This window comes from Gadus macrocephalus, chromosome 21 (genome assembly GCF_031168955.1).
Source record: "Gadus macrocephalus chromosome 21, ASM3116895v1".
NCBI classification, from domain to species: Eukaryota; Metazoa; Chordata; class Actinopteri; order Gadiformes; family Gadidae; genus Gadus; species Gadus macrocephalus.
The window spans coordinates 7,190,968-7,215,726 of NC_082402.1; the positions used below are offsets into that span (position 1 = coordinate 7,190,968).

Genomic DNA, 24,759 nt, shown 5'->3' on the forward strand with positions numbered 1-24,759 from the left:
CTAATGTGTCCCTGGGTCATTTCTATTTGTAATGGGCTCTACGAATGGGGTGAGGTTATCGACACAACCAAAAGAAAATAGCATCAATCGCGACCAAATTTAAAGACTTTATTAACATGCAATAAAGCACAGTTTGGGAATGATTCTTTATGGACAGTAGTTAAGAAACTAAAGCATTTCCAGTGTGCATCCCCCACCCTCATCTAGGGTTAAGAAGCTCCTCTTCATGAATCTGATGCAGAATAAACATTTTATTTACTGCATTTCAACCACTTTAAACCAAATAACCTTAATTACGTTGCATTTCAGTATAGTAGGTATTATTACAATGTATTGATAGTATAAACAAGTGTTTCTAAATACTCAATGGGCTATACTGTAAGATACAAAACTGTTTTAAGTGCAAAGCTTTTGAAGCGATGGGTCTGATCTGGGGTGAGGCTGGAGTTGAGCGTTAATTCTCAGGATCCTTTTCGGCTCACTTCTACAGTCTGCGGTAAAACATGTCTACACAAGCCTAATTACATTTCAAGTATTATTGCTTAATAAGTACCAATGACTTTGTACACCCCATACCATTGAGATGACAAGAGTCATAATTCTTCAATAACATTCCAGTCAATCCTGGTTTCAATGCATTTTATATTAAAGTGGTTTTGAAGCCATTCTATAGAACGGGAGCCACAATAACTAAACACATTTAGTCCAGGATTCTGTAAGCGTGCAGCCAGGGTCAATTCCACATGTTTTATTTCTCACCCCTTGGTTTTTAAAGACTAGTTTGGGCCGAAGTCCACGCTTAGCCTCATTTGGGATAATGCGGTAAGGCAAAGGAAGGTCAAAAATAGCAGCATTTATTCCTCAATCAACTCACCTCCATCTTTAATAGGTCATTTCAGAGAGCATGCATACGTTTCACTATTTAAATCTCACCCTTGCATGGTTTTCTTCTTAAAAAAATAAAACGAAGACCACCCTTTATTGACCTTCCTTAAAGTGTATTTTTAACCCAAGTACCACGGCCCTCGAACACTGCCAATTTGGACCAGCAAAACAACCTGCCCTTGTTTTTAAAGGAGAAACAAGAAAAGGAACCATTAAATCAAAGAAAAATGAATAATGGGGTCTTAAAAGCAATTGTTATAAATCTATACAAATCAGTTCTTCCCATATAATTATTTGCTGAGAGAGAATTCTCTTTGAATCCACCTATCAGCCCTCAACTCTTTAAAGTCTTCTAAACACAGCAGCAGAAACTCTACAGTAAACGGGAGCATCTCAAACCGCTACAAGTTCATTACATAGGATTATTTTAAATTAACACCAAGGACTGCGATCAATGACTAGGCCACTCCCCATTCTTTATTTCCTCTATTATTTCTAAAGAAAAGCATGATCGGTAGAATTATGAGGTTTCATTGACACCGGGGAAACCTTATAATACTTAGGGGCACAGAGGGAATTCCAGCTGCTTCCGTAAGTCGCGCTACGCTCTACAGCAACAGAAAGTATCAAGACTTTTCATGATCTTATTTTACAGGAATTACACGTTATAAACACACCCCCCCCCCACAGCCATAGCCACTGCAACGTATACGGTGGGAATCTTCGATGCTGCTGCTGCTGTTGTTATCTCAGGGGTGGCACGACCAGGTCATCAGAAGCAGAGGGGAGCGGTGATGTCCTACCAGAACAGACCCCACACACTGCGCGCCCGGAGGCAAACTAAGTGTCGTGGTCGGAGACGATCCTCCTCGACTCCCGGAGTGGAAGCACGAAGTGTGCGGTTGACGAGAATCCCGTCAGCTTCTGTTGGGGATGTTTTGGAGAGTTCTTTGGAGAATGCCAGCTTTGGGAGACAGCTACGGTGCACTTCAGATCAGCAGGACGCAGGGGGAGGGAGAGGTGTGTGTGTGTGTGTGTGTGTGTGTGTGTGTGTGTGTGTGTGTGTGTGTGTGTGTGTGTGTGTGTGTGTGTGTGTGTGTGTGTGTGTGTGTGTGTGGAGGGGGGACTTCATTACCTTGGGGGGCGTGGCCTTAGAGGTGGTCCCTCGCTCCTTATTTCAAGGTAGACCCCCCCCCCCCCCACCACCACCACCACCACTCCAGTCTCTTGTGTGCCGTCACTCTCTCCTTCCAACCGCTCTGTTATGTGTGTGCATTCGCCCAGCTCCGTGCACACACTTCAGGCAACGTCTAAAATATTTTAGGAAGGAGACAAAGAACTAGATGAAGCCGACACTATTATTGTTATTATCGTGGGACAAGCGTCACCGTTCGACCAAAGAGCTTCCGCTGACCGAGTGAATGCAAGACACAGAGTACCACGAAGGACACACACACTGACCTGTCTCCTGTTTGGCCGTGAGGTCGTCCCTCCCGCCCAGAGGCTTGAGGAGGCCGTTCTCCCTGAAGGCAATGACACGGTCCCTCTCCTCAGGCGGCTGCTGCTGCTCCTCCCCGGGGGGCCGCTGCCTGGAGCCGGGGGGCAGCGTGATCACCTCCTCAAACTCCCCGTTCTCTCTGCCGGGGAGGACCAGAGGGAGGAGTAGATCGGGCGTGGATTAAACTCCCAGATTTGTTTTCTGAGTTCCTGCAGCTAGCTTCCCTGCGTTCTAATACCCATACTATTAGTAGTCCAGAAAAAGAGTATGTCCCAATACATAGTATGGGAAGGGCAGTATGCCAAAAATACTAGGATGTTGTACTACATCTGGTTGCGTTTCAAAGTATGCAAGCCAGCATGCTTTTCTGGTTATTCTGCCCCACAATCCATTGTGCAGCAGACGATGCGTCCATCGGCTGAGCCCGCGTCGTTGGGTCATCTGGTGGCTCTACATGTGTGGTAATCAGTGAAATCCCCAGCAGTATGTCCCATGTCCCAGTCCTCATCACGTACACACAGCATCTGCTACAAAAGTGCTGAACGGCCATCCCTTAGAGAACAGGGTTTGAGCGGTCTTTGCTCCTACCTGCCGTCAGGGGGTGTTGAGATGCTGGTGTCAGGGGGGGGGGCCGGAGTGGAGTTGGGGGCCGCGTGGCCGTTGCCGTTTTGATGCTGAGCACTGGGGGCCGTCTCTTGGGAGGGGCTCACTGCTGCGGAAAGGCAACAAATCAAACTCAACATCAATACCTCATTTATAATACGCTGCTAACAAAATAAAATGTTTGTGCTTTAGATTGTTTAGTTCTAAGCCAACAAATGCGACCTGCACTAACACTATACTTTTGTTACACCTGTTTGCACACCGGTGGTTCTAGAATCAAAAGGAGAGCCAGGAGCTCTGTTTTTAAGAGCCGCGGTGGAAGCTAACAGCCAGGTGGAAGTGGTTACCTGCATCGCCTCCGTTGCTCCGAGGTGTAACTTTCTGGAAAGGAAATGACAAACAAAGGGTCAGTGATGGAGCGTGCTGTGGCTCATGGCCGTCTTGTTTTGCCATAGAATCGCGGTTTCTCACCTTCTCTGATGGATCTGAACGTCTCGTTCTCTTCATGATCTCCTCGAGGCGCTGGAAGGAGGAGAAGACAAAGGTCATTTCACAGCAATAGAGAATAACATTGAGGTGTGTTGGTGTAGGTTTGTGTACCTTTTTCCTCTCATTGCGCTCTGCTTCCTCTTTCTGGAAATGTTTGTCCCTCTCCTGCTTCAGTCTTTCCCCCTCCTCCTTCTGCCGCGCCTCCTCTTCCACCCTCTATAACACACACACACACACACACACACACACACACACACACACACACACACACACACACACACACACACACACACACACACACACACACACACACACACACACACACACACTTTTCAAACTACAGCATTGTAGGAGGAACCACATTCATTGAGTTCCGGCGGGCTCTTGCTCCTACCTGTCTCTGGAGTTTCTCCGCCTCCTCCTTCTCCTTCTGAAGTCTCTCCTTCTCGCCTAACCTCTCCTCCTCCTCCTCCTTCAGCTTCCTCTCCTCGGCCTGCTTCTGCTCCTCCTCCTCCCTCCTCGCCCGCTCCTCTGCCTTACGACGGGTCATCTCCTCCGTAGCAAGTCTAGGAGGCAAGACACACACACACACACACCTTCTAGAAAGCTGAACCCTCGACTGGTGGTTCGCACCCTATTTTGGGCTGAAGGGAATGATTATGATAAATGTTGCAACCGTTTTTATGAGGATCTTTTGTATATATTCGATTAGAAGCAGTTTTCCCACACAGCATACAAAAAAGTATCACACAAAAAGTATCATTGCTTGTGTGACACTATATGGATATAAAATACGCATCGGAGTGGAGCTTTACAAATGGACTGTACATGGATGTTATTCTCAAACAATAAAGCAAACGATAAATAATAGCAATCATGTTGTAAACAGGAACAACTTTCAATATTTCCTTTAACTTAGTGACTGGCGTCGCGGTAAACTAAATCAGGAATACGTTTGAAATCCCACAACACATGCGACCTCCACCTCCGACCTCCTACTGAGGTCATAAAAGATCCCAGGGCACTTATCGCAAAGAGTAGGGGTTTCCCCGTTGTCCTGGCCCAACCCGGCTCATTCAATCTGGCCCCCTAATCATCCTCCTGTATAATTGGCTGACTCATTAATTCCCTCACTCTCCACCACAAGCTGGTGTGTGGTGAGCGTTCTGGCGCAGATTGGCTGCCGTGCATCACCCGAGTGGGTGCTACACACTGGTGGTGGTGAGTGAGGTCCCCCCTTCACTTTAAAGCGTCTTTGAGTGTCTAGAAAAGCGCGATATAAATTCAACCCATGCTTATCATTACCTCTGCTGCTCCTCCTGCTCGCGGCGCTGCCCCTCCTCCCTCTCCCGCTGCTCGCGGGCCAGCCGCCGGTTCTCCGCCAGGATGCGGCTGGCCTCCTCCCGGTCCGTGGTGCCCGCCGAGGCCCTGGGGGCGGCGGGGCTGCCCGCCGCCGCCGCCTCTGAGGGGACACAACCAACCCGGGCCCGTTACACGCAGGTCAGAGGTCGTCTGGGGGGACACGCTGCCCACCGGGAAAGCCTCTCCGCACTTTCCACTCGGGTGTCATTATTCTGAATCATCAACGGTTCCGATTCGTTATTTTCATTGCTTTGTTTTGTTCTTTTATTGGTTAAAAGTTTAATCGAGCAATCTATCCCATAAGAAAAATGAGACAGAGAATTGAAAGAACTATGAGACTATGAATGATTAATGTTACTTAAATAACAATGTTAAGTTAAATGACCAATGTTAAGTTAAATGACCAATGTTAAGTCAAGTGACCAATGTTAAGTTAAATGACCAATGTTAAGTTCAGAAGCTGTGGCTCAGAAGGAGGCGACTGGTGAGGAACCGACCAGGGCTGGATGTGACTGGAGGCGGTGCTGTTGGAGCCTGCTCCGGGCTGCTTCTGTTCTGGCCCACCGGCTGAGGCCGAGGCTGGGGTGGGCTCAGCAGCCGGTTCCCCCCCTCAGCCTCCTCCGCTCCTCCTTTCCCGCCTCCAGCGGAGGTCGGGGGAGGGGCGACGGTGATCTCGGGGGTCAGCTTCACCGGACGCATGTTTCCGGGGTCGTCGGCCACAGGGGACTTGATGAGTTTGGGGGTCAGGGGTCGGCCGATGGGTTTCTGTGGAGGTCTGTTTAGGGAGAGGACACATTTCACAAATGTCAAATGTCTTTTCAAGTCACACTGCATTTGATTGTTGAAATTTTGAAGAAATGAAATTACACACTGATAGTGTTTAAAAAGGCGTTGTTAGCGAGTTCTATAAAAAAAATAAGCGCTAAATAGCTCTATATCCCAACAGCCATCGCTGTCATTGCAGTGTTTGGACAGTAGCATGGGTCTCCCGATCTCTCCACTCTGCATAAAATGTTTAGGGTATCCCGTTCCCTCTTTATCCAATCAGGAGAGAGAACGCCACAAAGAGGCGGTCCTCTCTGTACCTTCATTGGCAGGCAGCAGGATTTTAGTGTCGACTGACAATGGCGGAACAGGCGAAGCTACCGACTCCAGGAACGACCAAACACGATGCCAATAAAATAAAGCTGCCCGCAAAAAGTCATGCGGATTGGCCTTCGATTCGGTCGGAAAGCAGGTGGTGACGTGGGTGAGATGGAAGTGCAAACAAAAAAAAAGCTGGCTGAATATCAGGTAGGCCGGCCTTCATGTGTGTGATTCTCCTACCTGACAGGAGAGGGCGACGTGGCTTTACTCTTCTTCTTCCCTGGGGAGGATGAGCGTTTCCTAGGGGCCACGGACAGAGTAGGAGCCAGCGGAAGAGTCAGGTTGCTCCAGGACTTCCTGGTGAAGTCACCCTCCTTGTGCTGCTGCGAACGACCAGCGGCAGAACAGGGATAGAGGAAGAAGCGAGGAGACAATTGTAAAAATGACAAAACAATAAAATGTTATGCTACCGTGTACCAATACACGTCCAAATATACATGTCATATAGATCATATACATATCTATAAACTTTTCCATATTTATTCATGTTGTTTCCAGGCTAAAAATAGCCTCCCTTGACACTGTACAGTGACAATTACTGACGGCAGTAAACATTACTATATCAACAGAAGGATGACGCTGTTGTGTGCAGGAGCAAGCGTCTACTTTACATGGCCGAGTCCATATTTGTTGACAAAGTGCAGGTGCCTTGCCAACAGCTAGGATAGAGTGGCTTGTGCCCGGATTAGCTGACCATCCTCTCTATGACCTGAGCACTGGAGTGACTTCTGTCTCCCAGGCTGCCAGCTCATGCTAAAACCCTTGCCGACGTCCAAGACAAGCAGGCATCATAAACGATCATAAAGACTGAAATCAATTGTTAAACATCCTTGCATAGATCAGGCACCACAGCAATACAACACTCTTACACTTGACAGACATCTAGTTGGGCCTCATGTTGAGGGGATTGGACACCAGTGACAATAGGACAGTGTATGTGTCATTAAGGAGTGGTGGTGTACTTTCACTGTCTTGTAGGTGTGGGTATGCGTGCATATGTGTGTGTTTGTGTGTGAAAGGACACACGGGTTGATGTCGTAGCTTACGAGATGTCCTCTTTTAAATACCTTAATGGTATAAGCTGTAATACACTGGCAGGACAGATGGCCTGTCTAGCAAAGGGAGCGAGCGTCGCATTGGGAGATGGACGACCATGTCCACACTCATCAGCATGTCCCAAAACAGAACAGATTGGGAAAAAAACGAAAACTGCACGACCAAGCATCCCTTGATGAAATATGGCTGTTTGAAGGCCATGCTTTAATACTACACGTCAAGTTTTGAGGAAAACTCAGGATATGTTTGAAGGGAAACTAAATATTGGCCACACTTTCGCTCACACACGCTTGCCTCTGTCTGGGGCAGGCTATCAGACGGATTGTACAGGTAGTAAGAAAGTAAGAAGGTCGTGCAGGTGAGCCCATATGCGTCGCTCCATGTGCGGCAGCCATTTTGTGACACGCTTGTCTTGTTCTCCCTCCGTTTCAGGCAATCACATGGCATAAATCACTTCTGACAGTGCATAGGCAAAATGCGGCTCCAGGTTCTGTGTTTCCGCCAAAGGAAGGAAGCTGTTCCCACACCTGAGGGAGCCTTGATAGCGACAGTGAAGAGTGTGGTTCTGAATATCGTTAGCTATGCTAATCTTTGGTGCACTTCTCTCTCTCTCTCTCTCTCTCCCTCCCTGATTATGCAATCGCATTGAAACCACATTAAAACAGTAGTATAGGCAGAAAAACCACCTTGGTGCTTGGGTGGATCTTAGGAAACTGAAAATGTAATAATAATTCAAACGCAGCACTCTCCCGCTACGACTCTGACCCTATTTATCACAGTCTGTGATGTCCCAGTAGGGTGGGTTGCATTTAATGACTTACAATCTAAAAATAGGATAGCTTCTTAAATTTATCCAACATTCTTAATTGATCCCAGACGGAAAATTCAGGAAATTACCATCACACCTGGGGATGAAAAAGGAGCAAAGCTGAACAAAGCTGGCCTTTTCCAGGCTGATGAGAGCATACATCCGTCCACACATCACTCTACCTGCATGGCGCCGAGGTTCCTCTTGCAGAAGGGCGGACAGGGGGGCGTCCCGCGGCTGAGGTTGCGGTCGTGGCTGCGGCAGTGGGGCAGTGGCTGGGCCTGCAGGGCCCTGAAGGACATGGGGCCCGTGGGCTGGCAGGACACTGAGCGGGGACACACAGGCAGGGCTGGGGGGGTTACGGACACGGGAAGGAGGTCGGGGGAGCGGCGGGAGACGGGGGTTTCCGCGCGTCATTTTCCAGGATGGGAGTATGAGGGTTAATGCAGACCAATGATGGATGAGAGTGTGAACAGGGAGGAGGATGCACGGATGAGGAGCAGAATGGAGGTATGAAGGATGGGGGGAGCAGGATGGAGGAATAGAGGGTATTTAGATGGATGATTAGCAGAAAGAGCAGAAGGAAAAGAGGGGCGGGATTTGGAAGGTCGACAGGATAGGGACGGGAAAGATGAAAGGAGGAAATCGGGAGGAAAGACAGAAAGATCATTAGAGTTAATTGAAATCTTGTTGCGTGTTTGTTATCGGGGGATACGTGCAGCACCACTAGAGTTTTTGATATGACTGAGAGGTGCAGATCTAGAGGAAAATTTGAAAGTATTTGGGAAAATATGCTGGATGAAAGACTACTAGGTGTATCTCGAAGACCGTAGTATTAAATTTAAAACCTAAGTTAAAACCATGCATCAAATATCGTTGATAACCTGTGCCTTTAAATAAACAACATCTTTGGCTGCCCCCGGATACAGGCCCACACTTAGCATTTGGGGCATGTCTCTTTCACTTCTTAGACAGAGTTCAACAAACTAGTCTTTGAGCTTTTTGAATAGAGAACCATTGTTACGGTTAAATCCCTTCCCATAGAAAAAAAGGAGGTTGGAGTAGAGAGTGACCATAACAGACAGTGGTAAACATAACAATCCACACAGCAAGATAAAGCTTTGAGCATGCAGAGAAACACACGTGCACTAAAGAGCACATGTTTATCCAACATGGGGTATGAATGCGCGAAAGAGCACGTGTTGCTGGCCAAAGGCAGAGGGCAGACAAAACATGGCTCGAAAAGTGGAAATGGGTCAGAGATGCTGGGGCGACAGAGAAAGAGAGAAAGAGCCAGCAGTTCTGTCTCCCAGCCAACTGTCAAACCACAGTGGTTCCATGATCATCTGCATCACACAAAGCCAACGCTATGGCCTAGACTGTTGGAGGTAACCATGACTGTCCTAGATTAAATAATACATTTACATTGCATAAAATGTTTTTTTTAAGGCCACCGTTGGTTGCATGATGGTCTGCAGTGCAGGTTACGTTATTTCCAGCATGCAACCCTGCATCGACATCGACTGTGTGAACGTTGTCAATTGCAATTGGGCACCTTGCACAGTTGCTATGGTAACAGCAGGGGGAGAAGGCGCCCCAAAAAGGGGGAAAACTTCCTTAACAGTTCACTTGTTTAGGCCTCTGATTTAAGGTTGTGTAAGACGGAGTGTGTGTGGGTGCGTGTGTGCGTGCGTGCGTGCGTGCGTTTACACCCTATATGTTCCAGATACAGGCTGGTAACTTAAGTACAAGTCAGCGTAATGCTTTTTAAATCAGGCTTAGTCTGATCACCCAGACTCCAGGTTTCTCTGGTTTCAAAAGTTCAAGGTACACATTCTTGCACGCGTACCTTCTCTACTACAACACAAGTTTCAGCTCAGGTGATTCACAGTTTCAATGAACATGCCGTTGTCATGGCTCTAGGAAAAGCATCTTTTGACAGGTAGAAAGGAAAACGACAGGGGTCCGTTAGAGGATCGTGCGTGTGAGGTTGTGTGCGTGTGTGTGTTACCTGTTAGCTCCTTGGCCAGGCTGGCTGTGCTGCGGCTGCGTGCCAGGTAGGAGTGTGTGGGCTGCTGCAGGCGGTTCACCATCATGTTCTCCCATGGCGACAGAGGCATGTGACGGAGACCTACACACACACACACACACAGTCACACAGTCACACAGTCACACACACACACACACACACACACACACACAGTCACACAGTCACACACACACACACACACACACACACACACACACACACACACACACACACACACACACACACACACACACACACACACACACACACACACACACACATTTTGATAAGTATTTGAAGAAGCACTTCTATAACTTATACATGTGCCTCTCAGCAGACCATGCAGAAATAATAGATAATAGATAGCTGCCAAGGCACATGCCATGCCGCTCGCCATGAACGGGCCGGGCCACATTCACAGCTGCATGCAGTCTGCATGATCACCACAGCCATGAGCAAACAGCCTGAGTTAGACCTCAGACCACGTCAGATACAAACAGGAGGAGGAGGAGGAGGAGTGCAGTCAAATAACACAATGGACACCATGCAAGCGGTGTCCGACAAAACACCAAACACGCCCTACCATTCAGTTTAGGCCTGTGGTAAAGGTAAACGTCACCTGTTCTGCTGACATTTATCTCTTATTCATGTTTGGGTGCTATGCCTGACAACGTAGTACTGTGGTATATTTCAAATGTATTATGCATTATAATGTATGTTTTATTTATTTAATACTTAAAATGTCTTAAAATGTGGTAGTGTTCAACTGTGGCAACGTGTCAACATCTACGTAATATCAATATTATATCATGGATTCAGAGTGGTTTCGAAGCAAAACATTTTGGGTGATCAGGATATTACAAACAGAGCAAAGCGTTCCCAAAAAAAACTAAAGATTAACCAAGAGGATTAGAGAAAGGGGTCATGCTGGAGCCCGGGGAACGACATTCTAACAGAGGCATGCACAGCTCTCTCAAGACATTCACAATCTAACCCTAAACCTGGTAATGCAAAACAATGAATGACCTTTATACCTTGCACAGAAAAGGGAATTCCAGATTATCAAAAAATCATGAATAAGAAATCTTATTATGAAGGAACCGAAATTCATTATTCAGCATGTTGGCACGTATGGATCGACTAATAACTAGTGACATCCCTACTTTCTTTTCTTAGTTCATGTCCCTTAAAGTGTGTACAGTATGGCATGCCCAGGAAATAAAATGGCTTGTGCACTCGTGTTTTCCAACACAACGCCATCTCCGCAAACGATAGCTCCACGTTTGCAACACATTTGTGATGTAAACGTTTTCCGCTGTTATCGTTTGACTAATGATTCAGAGTTGGTTATGAGTGATGATGAGGCTAACGTGGATGACATCTTCGACCACAAGCTTCCCAGGCAAAACCTGTGTTTCTGTTGTGGGTGATCTTCCCCTGGTGGAGGCGGAGTTTGGATTGAGAGCTGCTAAGGACAGGAGTGGAGGCTGTCCTCATTCGCAAGGCTGTGAGTGACAGACGAGACGGCCAAACAGAACACACTGGTATTCACAACACGCAGGCTACTGAGAGCACTGAAGGAGACAAATCCGTTGTTCCATGGTGACTCAATTCTATATTTTTATGAGTTATATTCATTTGACTGGACATGGAACCGTAAATATATAAATTTGTAGATATAATTATAACAATTATATTAATATTTGATCAGGTGCTCTACATAATTCACATGAATATAAGTCCTATCAGCGTCATACCAAGGGAGATAAGTCATATTCATTCTAAGGTGCCGAAAACACAATCAATTCTTATTTTCAGCTGACTTCTTTACACCAATTAAAAAATATGTAATAACATTATATTCCATGTCTGCAAAGTCTGTTTAGCTAGATGCCACTCTTCCCTACACACTGAACCTTTAATGATAGCAACAAGTTAGAAGAATGAACTCACACTGCGGATAAAAACACAGTACCTTTGGCTTGGGTCGGACTAGTGTCCTTCCCATGTTTCTCACCTCTGTCTGGCGAGTGCATCAGTGTGGCGGATGAGTGGGACAGGCGCTTCGTTATGATGGGGTCCATGTGCTTTGACAGATTCATGGTGGAGACCGCCCGCCTGTCTGAATCTACACAACACACCACAAACACAACAAGGACTTAGGTTCACACGACCTGAGGGGCACGGACAAAGAGAGAGTGAGGTGGAGGCTGAGGCAGTTTGAGAGGTGGAGGCAAAGAGGTAGAGAGGTAGAGAGGTAGAGAGAGAGAGAGAGAGATAGAGAGATAGAGAGATAGAGAGGTAGAGAGAGAGAGAGAGAGAGAGAGAGAGAGAGAGAGAGAGAGAGAGAGAGAGAGAGAGAGAGAGAGAGAGAGAGTGTATGAGCTGTGTTTCTTGTTAGATGGGGAAAATGCGGCGATTTCTTAGGACTAATAAAGGACCTGGGGAATTAGGGACAACTTGATTCTATGTTATCTATACATCGTTCAATATTAACACAAGTATTCACACACTGCATGCTACACAAACCACTGAACGAAAAACACCAACTGGACGGCAATGGTAAAGCCAGCTTCTACAGCTAGCAAGCTAGTCGGCTAACCGCTGGCTAACGTGTTTATATATTCACATTGTGAGGCCATTCCATATCTGCGCGACTGACTGTAAGCACCCTGCAAGTGCTCCAGCCCTGCAAGGTCAAGTTGATATAGGAAAGCTGACTCGACAAATCCTGGACCAGGAGCCAGGAAGAGGGAGGGGAGGAGAGAGAGACAGATAGGAGAATGAGAACAAAATCAAATCACTGAACAAACATTGGTGTGCGGTGGTGAGGGAAACCTGGGTGGGGAAAGAATAAAAAAAACTGAATTCTTTCCAAAAGGTAGAACTAGCCAAAAGTACAACAAATATTCAGGAAATGCCAGTGAGAGTATGAGATAGAGAGAGGTGGAGAAGGGTGTGAGTCAGCATTACCAGGGAAGTGCAACTCACTGTACAAACAACAACAAAGAGAAAACTGTCACCGAGCAACACAAAACTACAAAAGGACCACACACACATGCGTGAGGGACTGGCAACCTGACCGGTTTCCATTCATAACACATTATTTGCATTTTTTAACCATGACAGTCAAAGCCTAAATAAACAGCAGTAGTAAAACAGCACCGGTGCCCGGTAGGGTGAAAACAGCCAGTAAGAGTTCATTATGGAGAGAAAGCAGGTGTGTTTAATGCTACACTACACTGCAATGCATCTCATAGGTGCTTCAATAGGTGCCTTCAGGTGTGTTTTGTTAATTTTTTTTATGTGTGTGCTATAGGCGTGTGTTTGCGTGCACATGGTGCATTTGTGTGTGTTTATCTGCATGAGTGCCTGCGTGTGTGTGTGTGTGTTTTTGTTTGCATGCACGTTTGTATGTCTGTGTAGTAACTGAGTTTGTGTGCACGCGTGTATCATCTGTGTGTATTACCTGTGTGTATTACCTGTGTGTATTACCTGTGTGTATTACCTGTGTGTATTACCTGTGTGTGTGTGTGTGTGTGTGTGTGTGTGTGTGTGTATCACCTGTGTGCATCAACTGTGGATTCGTGTGTGTGTGCACACAGGTAATACTACATGTATAACATGTGTGTATTACCTGTGTGTGTGTGTGTGTGTGTGTGTGTGTGTGTGTGTGTGTGTGTGTATCACCTGTGTGCATCACCTGTGTGCATGTGTGTGTAAGGTAATACTACATGTATTACATGTGTGTATTACCTTTGTGTGTTTGTGTGTGTGTGTGACTGTAGTACCGGCCTGCGTGCTGGATGTGTGTGTGTGCATGTCTATATGTGTAGTACCTGCGTGCGTGCTGGGTGTGTGTGTGTGTGTGTGTGTGTGTGTGTGTGTGTGTGTGTGTTACCTGCGTGCGTGCTGGGTGTGTGTGTGGGCAGGGCCCCCCCCCAGGACCAGCGGTTGGGCTTGGGTCTGGTCCTCTGACTCCGCTCCGAGGTGCGGCGGATCACCGCTTCATGGCGAGCCTATCCCATAATAACCCCACATCACTTTACGGCCTCCATAAAGGAAACGTTATTCAATATTGATCCTCCAGTGTAACTATGATGTGACCGCGGGGTCTGGATGAGATCACCAGCAGGATGGAGGATACGTTACAGTAGTGACGCGGTGGAAACCAGTTCAGCCAGCTATTATGTGCTGAACGTAATCCAGCCCACAAAGGTCAATACGGTTTCAAATACAAAACCTCATAACTTTAATAACATTTCAACATTTAGCAGGGTACAAAGTAGCCGTGCTATTTGTGACCACTGGATATGTGTTAAAAATTATTTAAAACTTTAGGCAAAAATGATTTCTAACCAATTGATAAATTGCATTGACGAACGACTGAAACAAGGCTGTATAATGATTTTACAGATGGTGACATCTGTTTCCAACACAAATGTTGGTACGTAACACACACACACACACACACACACACACACACACACACACACACACACACACACACACACACACACACACACACACACACACACCTGATCTTCCTCTAACTTCTTCCGCCGTTTCTCCTCCACGGCGATGCGTCTCTTGTCCTCCTTGTACCTCTGCTCCTCCTGCCGTCTCCTCCTCTCCTCCAGGTGCTTCTCGTACTGCTGCCGGGCGCGCTCCTCGCGCTCCTGCCACTCAGCCTCCCGCAGTGCTGAAGCACACACACGCACACAAACACACGCACACACACATTAAGAACATATGCAGAGGTTCTATGGAGTTGAATGAAGTTAGTCAAGAATGACCACAGCTATCAAAAGGCATTCAAGGAGGTTTATTCAATAAACAAAAGGATACACAAACTGGTTTGTGTAGAAGTAACCGCTGTGAAAGCTGGAGGTCATACAACCTTGCCTAAACTCTCGACACAAAGACACACTAAAACAGACACGTGCAGAATACACACCATTTTGTTTCTCTTGCAGTTCGCGGCGTTCTCGGGCCAGCTTCTGTCTCTCATCGATCTTGTTGTAAAGCAGAGAGTCTGCACAGCGTAACACAAAGGGAAACGGGTGAGGCAATGAAACGATTCCACTCAATCACTCGTGCAATGGCCATGAATGGGATTTGATTAAAGCCCGGCTGAACGAAAATTATATTAGGGGCCATCTGCACAGAATATCAAAACATAAATACATACACTACGTCATGATATGCTTATGAATGGATCCAGTTCAATAAGTCCAACTGAGAGCCTATGGGTTTTTTCTGCGTTATGGTTACATTTTTTATTTATTTATTTATTAATAGTTGGGACACGCCAATAACGGTATCTTTAATTAACGACAATGAAACACCAATCAAAGTCTATAACCGATAACACAGAGCACACTAAACAACCATCTCGAGACGGCCCCCCCCCTCTGCGTTCCTTCTAGTGGTTTCTCCCTTGATAATCATGGGAGCATGCACCTTGTGGGGGCTAGGTGGAGGGGGTGTCATACATAATGGCCCGTGAAGCCCTTTGAGACGGTTGCTCTGATTGAACGCTATCCAAATCAAACGCTCTTGGATTGTGACCAGGTCCAACTAACTCTGAAAGCCACTCTGAAGGAAGGGCTGCGGTGTGGGGAGCCCACCTGCTCTGTAGGCCGTGCTGCCCTGGGGGCTGCTGCTGCTGCCGGCCGTGCTGAGGGTGACGGTGTACGTCTGGCCCGAGACGGAGGAGATCCCCCTGGAGGTGGAGGACGCTGCGCCCTCCTCCGCTGTGCCCTGGGAGGAAGACGCTGCAGGGAGGGGGGGGGGGGGGGGGAGAGAGAGAGAGAGAGAGAGAGAGAGAGAGAGACAGAGACAGAGACAGAGACAGAGACAGAGACAGAGACAGAGACAGAGACAGAGACAGAGACAGAGACAGACAGAGACAGAGAGAGAGAGAGAGAGAGAGAAAGAGAGAGAGAGATGAGAGTCAGCAGGGAGCAGAGAGGAGACAGACGGAGACAGAGACAGAGAGATCCAAGGTGTTACATTTATGTATGAAAACACAGACAGACAGACAGTCTGTCTGTAATTGGGATAGCTGAAGAGGTTTCCAGGAAGAACACGCACATGCAAACACACACACACACACAAATGAAAGAAAGAAAGCTGGTACTCTCGTATGCAGACACCAGGATGTGTACAATTTATTTGTAGTAAAACCCAGACACAGACTGACACACACACACACACGAGTCAGAAGTCTTAATGGAGGCTTAACAGAATTGAGAACCGCAACAGATTGATAGAATACAATACATCCCCCCTGCATAACTAATTGTTTGAATACGAGTTAGTACAGTGATTATTTTTGGCATCATACCAATACACATGCAAATGCAAAACTATATAAAATATAATTATAACTGAACACATTTGAGAGGTGTATAGTAATGACTAAAGATGTCTTGGCTGTATATTTCTTTCAAAAGGTCAGTCAGTATATAATAAACACAACCATCTTGTGTTAGGGGGTAGAAACAGTTATCAACAAACAATAATTACAACCAACAATTTAAACTTAACTGGCAAAGAGTGTTTTTGCCTTTTTTATTTTGTTAAAGTAATATTTGAAATAACAAGTGTCATTTTTCCCTTAGCCGGTCCTGCTTCTTTATATAACCTCATGTAGCTCAATACGGTCCACTGAGTCCTGACAGCTCATACAAAACCACTTGATAAACGCACTCTGCGCCCAAAGATGACTCAGCACATTTGGGCAATTATTCCCATTAACACTGACGTTGATCTCATTACAGCTGCATACACTGGCCAACATTAGAACAGCAGTATCAGAGTATATCTATTTGACCCCATACATCTCCAGTAACCCAAGATAAATTCAGTGGCTATGCATCTTGGGTGACAGAGGAAGGACAGTCCCCACAGACACCAGACTGTCCTAGAAAAAACTCAAATAATAAAACAGTGACAGATCTTGTGACCCAGATTAGCATTTCACCCATATCTGCATTCCTAGTGCAATTGCAACCACATATTACACCAGTTTACATCCAGCCCATAGTGTCGCTTCAATGAAACCGGTTTTATGTTTACCCAGGACAACAATAGAGACAATATCTGCAGACTCATCTTTCTGAAAGATAATCATTACCATCTTTGGAAGGAGGCACACTGGGCCCCTTTGTCAACCTAATGAACATACATCTTGTTGTCAGTAGGCCCAATTATTCTGCTCTGGCTCTTTGCGGCTCTCTTTGAAACTTATTTTGAGAATTATTGGTCATCTTTACCGCAGGTATATCCTTCAGCAAGGGCCTTTAATAATGAACAGCTGCACATAACAACATTTACCAAAGCAATACAAATACATGCAAAGAAACACAAATTAACCAAAGCTTATTGCATTAACATACAATGTATCGAGCGATGATGTAGTCAGACCATGAGATTAGTTTAGAATAATACTAAAGGCATTTTTGAATGCCTTTAGTTAATTCTGTGAAGGTTACTGCATTCTTCCATTATATCATCAGGGTTAAATTATTATGATAACGTTCCGATATCAGTGCATTTATCTTGACAGAACTATTCCAGGGTTGAGGTGTTTTTGAATGGAACCAGCTGAAGGGGAACACAGGGTGGTATAACCTTTCGGAAGTTTGGATAATAGCCCAGCAGGAAGGATGGTGTGTAAATATTGAGACAAAAAATCTCAGGTCCCTCCACATTGAGGATGTTTGGAAAATTATAAGATGGCGCATTTATGAGATTGCGGTCATAAGCTATAGATGGATATTTGATGATCAATTTTAGCAAACATATAATAATTTGATTTTAAAGGGGACCTATTATGCTTTTTCGACTTTTATGACCTGTAAACGTTGTTATAATGATTGATAGTCATGTTTAACCATACTAAAGTGTCAAATAATGACGTACATGCATTTCGACGTATTCCCTGCTGACAGTCTGGGGTGGCTGTGCAGAGCGCTAAACACTCGGGACAACGTTTGCGATTCACTTGTTCACATTTCCGGGAAATCATCTACGTAGACGTAGAGGCACTCCTGCCGCGCCCCCATATGCCTGGTCAAATCTGCCCGCGCGTGCTTCAAGGAAGGTAACCAATCACGACGGAGTTGGGTTGGCAGAAGGGGGGCGACGGGGCGGAGAAGGACGAAACCGAGCATTGACAGAGAAGGCTGAAAGCGCCCAGATGAGAGGAAGAGTTTCCCGAAAATCTACATAGTTTTTTGTGCATGGTTAAACATGACTATCAATCATTATAACAACGTTTATAGGTCATAAAAGTCGAAAAGCATAATAGGTCCCCTTTAAAGATCTCATAGATGTCCATACACAAACGGACTGCCTTATGATTCATAGCCACGAGAAACCCACCCGTAATCACTTAAGTGTGTAAAAGAGTGATGGTTACGTTCAACCTGACATTGATGTTACCGGCAGTCCAAACTATGTCGACCACAGGGGTCGACCATTCAAGGTGACCTCCAGCTTGCATGGAGCAGTTTGAGGTGCGGTGTGGCTCAAAGACACGCCAAAACTGACGCCACTAAAGGAGATGAGGATGGAAGCAGCCACCTTCCAATGTACTGCCCGATCTCTACATCTGTTATCTGGGGTGGCAGTGTGGGAAGTGCCCCCCTGTTCGGCTACTGGATGACCCCTAAACACCCTCATCGCACCTCACTCCTCCAGCTTGGTGCACCAGTTACTCCTCCGTCTGTCAAACACTTCATTTGTTGTTTCATAATTCGGTCTAGATCTAATATACATATTATGCAAATAGATTATGCATATTGTTGGTTTATGACAGGGCGTCCAAACAACCCCAATATACTGCAGGACAAAGTACCGCAGTGTTAGCTGATCACATAGTCACTGACCAAATCAAACAGTGGATTTGAGGTTATAGTTTACCAGGCTACACTAACTATTACTAATAGGAACAATTCACAGAGTCTGCTTTTAATTTAATTTGTTATAGTGTTGTAGCAAAGTTTGAATAATCAATGGTCGTAAAAACGATAAATCGTATTGTTTTAAGCCGTTACCTGGACACTTAAATCGTGACATGATTCCAAGCGGGGGGGGGGGGTCGCAGTCCCCTCCGATTGGTCAGATTGGTGGGTCCATATCAAACATGGTGCCCACTAGCGGCATCCTCCCCAGGGGAAGATAAAGTCCAGTAGGGAATCCATAGTGTGGAAGATCACACGCCACAGAAGAAGGAGATAGCCTCCAGCAGTGCCAAGGGACTCCAAAGTGAAAGGGAAACCAGATCGAGAGAGACAAGAGCGGTGAAATCTGTCTCGTGTCCCCAAATGTTGTTGAAACTGGTTTTGTATGTCGTCCAATCTGTGGCTTCTCTCCAACTCCAACCAGCCAGTCCCATCCTTTACCCTGGGAATGTGTTTATTTGAAAGAGAGAGACACACAGATGGAGAATGGGACAGTGTCGAGAATGACTCTTTAATCTGCCCAACCCTCTCCTATTTCTAAAGTGTGTGTGTGTGTGTGTGTGTGTGTGTGTGTGTGTGTGTGTGTGTGTGTGTGTGTGTGTGTGTGTGTGTGTGTGTGTGTGTGTGTGTGTGTGTGTGTGTGTGTGTGTGTGTGTGTGTGTGTGTGTGTGTGTGTGTGTGTGTCCCATGTAGTACCAGCGGCAGTCAGATTAAATGTTCAGAGTTAGCGATTAGCGCCGGGTTGCACTGGCCTATGGGTAGCAGGCTAACACAGCGGTGGGGGGGTTGCTTCATGCCTATCCTGCGCCCTGAGAGGATTAGCTGGCGCTAATGCTAAGCTAAACGCTAAGCTCCAGCCGGTGAAGGCTAGTGGCCAGAAGCAGGGGTGTCTCTTCCTTCTAGACCCCATGGGAGGCACCCTCGTCCTGGCTAACAGGTAAACAGCGTAAAGGTAAGAGCATGTTAGCCCAAGTCTAATCAATGACTAGCCTTGGACAATTTCAGTAGACACACGGGCACCCTGAGCCTGGGATGAACTACATTGACCTTAAGTTTGATGCTTTGGGGATAAAACGTTGCATAATTAAGATTATGAAAACGGCAGCTGCCACTGATTATTATGAATAAATAAATAAAAACATTTAATGGAGCTTTGGCATGAGACTTCCGTATCTATGCTGTCTTTAGTCTCCAATGCTCTCCATTATTCATGTTTAAAGTGCTAGGCCTACTTCTGTGTTCATGCCCCCTGGGAACACTAGATGGGACTGTAACGGTCCAAAGCAATAACATGAGCCTTGAACTCTGGTTCAGCCTGGTGATGGAAAAAGTTAGGGAGATGAAGGGGAAATTTCTACATGCCAGGAGAGCATTTGCATCTTATGATGGGCGAGTTGACACAGCCATGCCCAAATCAAAGCTGGTGTTTTTTGCCCATAAGGATTAACCCAAGAAGGTTGTCTGAGAGCCAAGACCGAAAGACATCGATGTTCCTGTGTAACAGCACCAAACCGGCTGTACCACCAATAACTCCCTGCTCAGTTTATTGATCCTCATCGAATTTCAGGCCAGACAGGAGGACCAGACACTAAACGGTCTGCCAAGAAATAATCCATAACTAATTAGGACTGAACATGAACTTTGTCTGAAAACTTTTTGCCTCCATCTTAAAAATAAATAAATAAGAATAACAATGGCTTACAACCAAGAAATGACACAGTCACACAAATAATTGCTGAGTGACAGCTGTGCATAGCCATGCAATACAGCCACACAAACACCCACACACATCAGGGAGGGTGAATCCCATCTCTCTCCCTTGCAGGGTGTCAGACACTTTCCACAAGCCAACACAATTGGACAAGACAGTTGCTTGTCACTACGAACGTCAACAGAGCTCCCTGAAGGCAAATGGATGCCCTCAATGGTGTTTGCAATTACCACTTTGTACAAATCGAGCAACGTTGAAAAAATTCTCTTGAATTTTCACATGGTTCATCGATTTAAAATAGAAATTACAATAACTCTCTCTGGGCAACTTTGGAAAGTTGTTTGTTCATCCATTTCCCAGAGACCTTAGTTGCCAGCATGTCTGCCAGCCACACACACACAGCAACGACATAAATCTCCATGCATACAAACCACACTACGAGCCAGGCAATGCCAACCCACATCCACCTGTCACTCAATCTCCTCTACCTTTTTTCCTCCTTCTGCGAGCCCCACGCTGCTTCTTTCCCTCCTCTTCCTCCCTGATGGTGAAGAGGGAAGGGATGGCTGAGCGGCTGGCTCCCTTCCTCAGTGTGCTTTTGCCCCGTGGACATCCACCACTTCCTCCTTTTCCTCCTCCTCCTCCCGTTAATTGTTCTTTACTGTCGAGCATCACCTGCCCCTGTCGCTAACCCACTAGCGAGCTGGCTAACTGTGTCACCTAGTCCAGCCCATTCCACCCCGTAGTGTCGGTAGGGGGGTACGATGGAGGCAGGTCACTGGAGGACAGTGCTGGAGGATGACACTGGTGTGGGTTGCACGGTGGTATCTCTCTCTCTCTCTCTCTCTCTGCAGGTTATCCCCCCGCCCACCACCACTACCTCTTCCCTCCCCCCCCCCACAAACAACCTGGCTCTATCCTCAGCAGCAGTGACTTGGCTGTGCAACAGCTAACGCTAGCTGCAATGCTAACACGGCCGCTACTTGTCAGCCTACGACAGTGTGGCGAGTGGGAGAGAGAGAGAGCGCAAGAGAGGAAGGAGAGATAGCGGAAGGAGAGATAGAGGGAGAGGCAGTAGAGAACACTAACAATGATGGAAGTCAATAAGGATGTGTTTGAAGGAGGGGCAGAGAGAAGGGGCAGAGAGAAGAATTATGAAATTGGAGTATCGAAAAGCGGGAGAACGAAAGAAGAGAGACAAAACAAACAAAAAAGGAGCAACTCACTGTGCCGTATCCATACTGACTGTGGTGGTGAGAGAGAGAGAGGGAGGTACAGAGTGAAACAGCAAGAGAGAGAGAAGGAGAGGGCGAGAGACTTGCAGGATGATGAGCCCTGGTGCAAGATGAAAAAACTGTAATCCTGATAACTGGAGTGGAAGTGCGACTGCTGTCCTTCAGTCCCCAAATAAATCTCTCCCTCAATTCAAGAGACACTATTCCTAATCTTTCTCCTACACACTGGTAAAACTACAGGTCTCTTTTCTTTGCCCTGTGTTTAAACTGAGCTCGATCTACGATCCCTCGGTCTGCGAATGCAAACGGACAAAAACTGACTTGATGCTACTGGCTGTAAGGGTGCAGGCAGGACACACAGACGCAGCCGATTTAAATATTTAGTGGAGATAACGAAAGGGAGAGATGCGATACCAGGAAGGGTAACCCTGATGACAGCAGCACGTGGACCAATGATGTCAGAGACTCTGTGAGGGAGTGAGCGAGCGACCTTGATGCAGAAAGTCTAAGCCAGCAGTTACCACAATGCATTGACAGACACCCGCGTACTACCCCACACACACACGCACAGCAAACTAAACAGGTCTAGCTTCTGCTAGTGTCTGTATAAAGTGTTTGTTCACAGGAGAGGTGGCTTCCGACTCCACCCACTTTTAGTGGTGTCAACACTGCAGAGGCTCATTCCCAGCATTGTTTAGTAAATTCGCTTGTGTGTGTATGTGGGGGGGAGAAAGAGGTGTACGTATAGAGATGGAGGCAAGGAGATGTGCTGAACTCTCAGTTTAAGATGCAGAGAGAGAGAGAGAGAGAGAGAGAGAGAGAGAGAGAGAGAGAGAGAGAGAGAGAGAGAGAGAGAGAGAGAGAGAGAGAGAGAGAGAGAGAGAGAGAGAGAGAGAGAGAGAGAGAGAGAGAGAGAGAGAGAGAGAGAGAGAGAGAGATTTGGCAGACTCTATGGCAGCTTATGCCCCCCCCCCCCCCCCCCAAAGCACACACAGGACCACTACAAAACTAGCTTTCTTTATGCACATTGTGTGCAGTTGTGGTTGCAATGCATGAGTGCATAGCGATTCCTTGCATCACTCTGAAAGTGTACATTGAATGTTTTGCATTCACCAATGGGCTTGAGGATGCTGCATTGCAGAAATATCAAGCATTGGGTAGCCCTGGCATTGCGTATAGCAGAGCTGTGATGTGAAAAAATACATTTTATATAATCCACACTTGAATTTGAATCTTCATATAAAACCAAGGGAAGCCCAGGGCTTTCATGAATGTTTTTTCCAAAACTCATTGCAGAAGCCATTCTAGGACTACACACATTCACAAAAACAGTCAGCCAATCTTTGTTCCCACAGTAGTCTATGGAGTAATACTGTAATCCTACGCTAGAGACTTTAACCCGATAGTCTTGGCTCCACGCCCTTCACACACACACACACACACACACACACACACACACACACACACACACACACACACACACACACACACACACACACACACACACACACACACACACACACACACACACACACACTTCACCTAAAGAAATCCAGAACAAATTATGTGTGTGGGTACTATTTACATGATTACATCTTCTCGCCGCAATAGCATAACGTTGCACCAATGGCATGTTTGCCAAATTAATGTAATTAAGTTGTCACTTTTAGAACCTGCCCACAGGCATTAACACTCCCATACAGACTATTCGTTCATCACAGTTGATCTCATCAGTGTGGGCAACTTGTTTCACAATCCACAAAGAAATGGACACGAATAACTTCCTTCCTTTCGTTTTACACTCCTCGTTCCAAAGTACATTTTCCCTCTCCCTTCTCTGACCTATAGGACAGCGATTAGGGTGTTGATACGTTGGCAAAGTAGGCCAGCCTACGGCATGTTTGGGTGTATTACTATTGCGTGTCTGTAACACCTTTTGTAATTGCAGCGTTCTAGAGAAGCTTCTGGACCCTTTGTACACACATTCACCTGTCACGTCAGTCCAACCCGATGAATTTGAAGCCCTAGGGGCGTTTTGTAAAGCTGGAAAAATGTCAGCAACAGGTGTCTACTGACAGCGACATCTACAGAAATCCCAATAAAAACAATGCTAAACAAGACAAACTTTCAACAGACTCGGAAAAACAAGGTTGAATCACTAAATATAAACCACCAGGGACTAGGTTGTGAGTTAATCCTATTCCCGTGACCCGGTTTGCGCTCCTTACACCTAACCTCAACTTCTGGTAAGGATTCAAAGCGAATGAAAAAAGAAAAAAACACCTTCTACTTTGACAATGTTGACCTTATTTGTCCCGAGCTTATACCATCCACAATAGTTCGTCAAGTCAACTTTAATGCTGATAACAACTCACCTTGGGATTCGGCAGGAGATGCGTCGCTGCCGTCCAGGTCCGCCATTTCTCCTGACGTGAGCTGAGATGGATTAGCAGTAGGAAATCGAGTGGACGTAGGAATGGTTCCGGGAATTCTGGCGCCTCCCCGCGGACAGGTGGGGGACTAGATGCTAGAATGTGAACGCAGTTTCTATTTTTGTGGACGTGTGCAGTGCGCCTTAGGACAGTACACTATAGCTTCATTTACTGGCTGCTTCGAAGTAAGTTTAATGTTAGATATTGGTTTGATATACCTGCAAAGGCCGTTAAACTCCATTTCACCATATGTGAGCCAATGACTCCTAATCAATAACATATGAGTCCTACCCTGTACAATTACAATTGGGGCATTTGGCAGACGCTTTTATCCAAAGCGACTTACATCGGTTATTACACACATTGACACACCGACGGCAGTCAACCATGTAAGGCGACAACTGCTCTACCTCCTGAGCTAAGCCACAACTTATTATTGGATATTATAACTTCTTTTTATAGGAGTACTTTAATGGAAAATGCATTCCTTCAGTGACTCAATAGCAATAGCAGATATTATTACACTAAACCAT

At 46.2% G+C, this 24,759-nt stretch overlaps 1 protein-coding gene across 5 annotated transcripts; it reads right to left on the reverse strand.

The window, feature by feature from the left end:
* Positions 1-94: 94 nt before the first annotated feature.
* map7b (microtubule-associated protein 7b) lies at positions 95-24,276 on the reverse strand. 5 transcript variants are annotated; one of them, XM_060042203.1, is made up of 19 exons: positions 24,170-24,276; positions 15,507-15,653; positions 14,834-14,911; positions 14,415-14,578; positions 13,778-13,895; positions 12,506-12,607; positions 11,894-12,004; positions 9,859-9,978; positions 8,030-8,196; positions 6,164-6,306; positions 5,335-5,612; positions 4,781-4,937; positions 3,870-4,041; positions 3,587-3,691; positions 3,458-3,508; positions 3,334-3,367; positions 2,972-3,095; positions 2,347-2,522; positions 95-2,195 (listed from the first exon to the last, which is right to left on the reverse strand). In XM_060042203.1, the coding sequence occupies exons 1-19, from the start codon at positions 24,213-24,215 to the stop codon at positions 2,185-2,187; spliced, it is 2,304 nt and encodes a 767-aa protein (XP_059898186.1). In that variant the 5' UTR covers positions 24,216-24,276; the 3' UTR covers positions 95-2,184. The 5 variants fall into 5 exon arrangements, with proteins under 5 accessions (XP_059898186.1, XP_059898183.1, XP_059898182.1 ...); XM_060042200.1 differs by lacking the exon at positions 24,170-24,276 and adding an exon at positions 21,048-21,424 and having other exon boundaries at positions 6,164-6,303; XM_060042199.1 differs by lacking the exon at positions 24,170-24,276 and adding an exon at positions 21,048-21,423.
* Positions 24,277-24,759: the final 483 nt, after the last annotated feature.

What these genes read in the sequence shown, in the direction of transcription:
- map7b (XM_060042199.1), bottom strand. Translation starts at nt 21,231, where the DNA reads ATGCTCGACAGTAAAGAACAATTAACGGGAGGAGGAGGAGGAAAAGGA. An exon ending in CCTGGCCAAGGAGCTAACAG is followed by an intron (nt 8,197 to 9,858) that starts GTAACACACACA and finishes TAACCCCCCCAG; the next exon opens with CCCTGCCTGTGTGTCCCCGC. An exon ending in TCAACACCCCCTGACGGCAG is followed by an intron (nt 2,523 to 2,971) that starts GTAGGAGCAAAG and finishes CCTCCCCGGCAG; the next exon opens with AGAGAACGGGGAGTTTGAGG.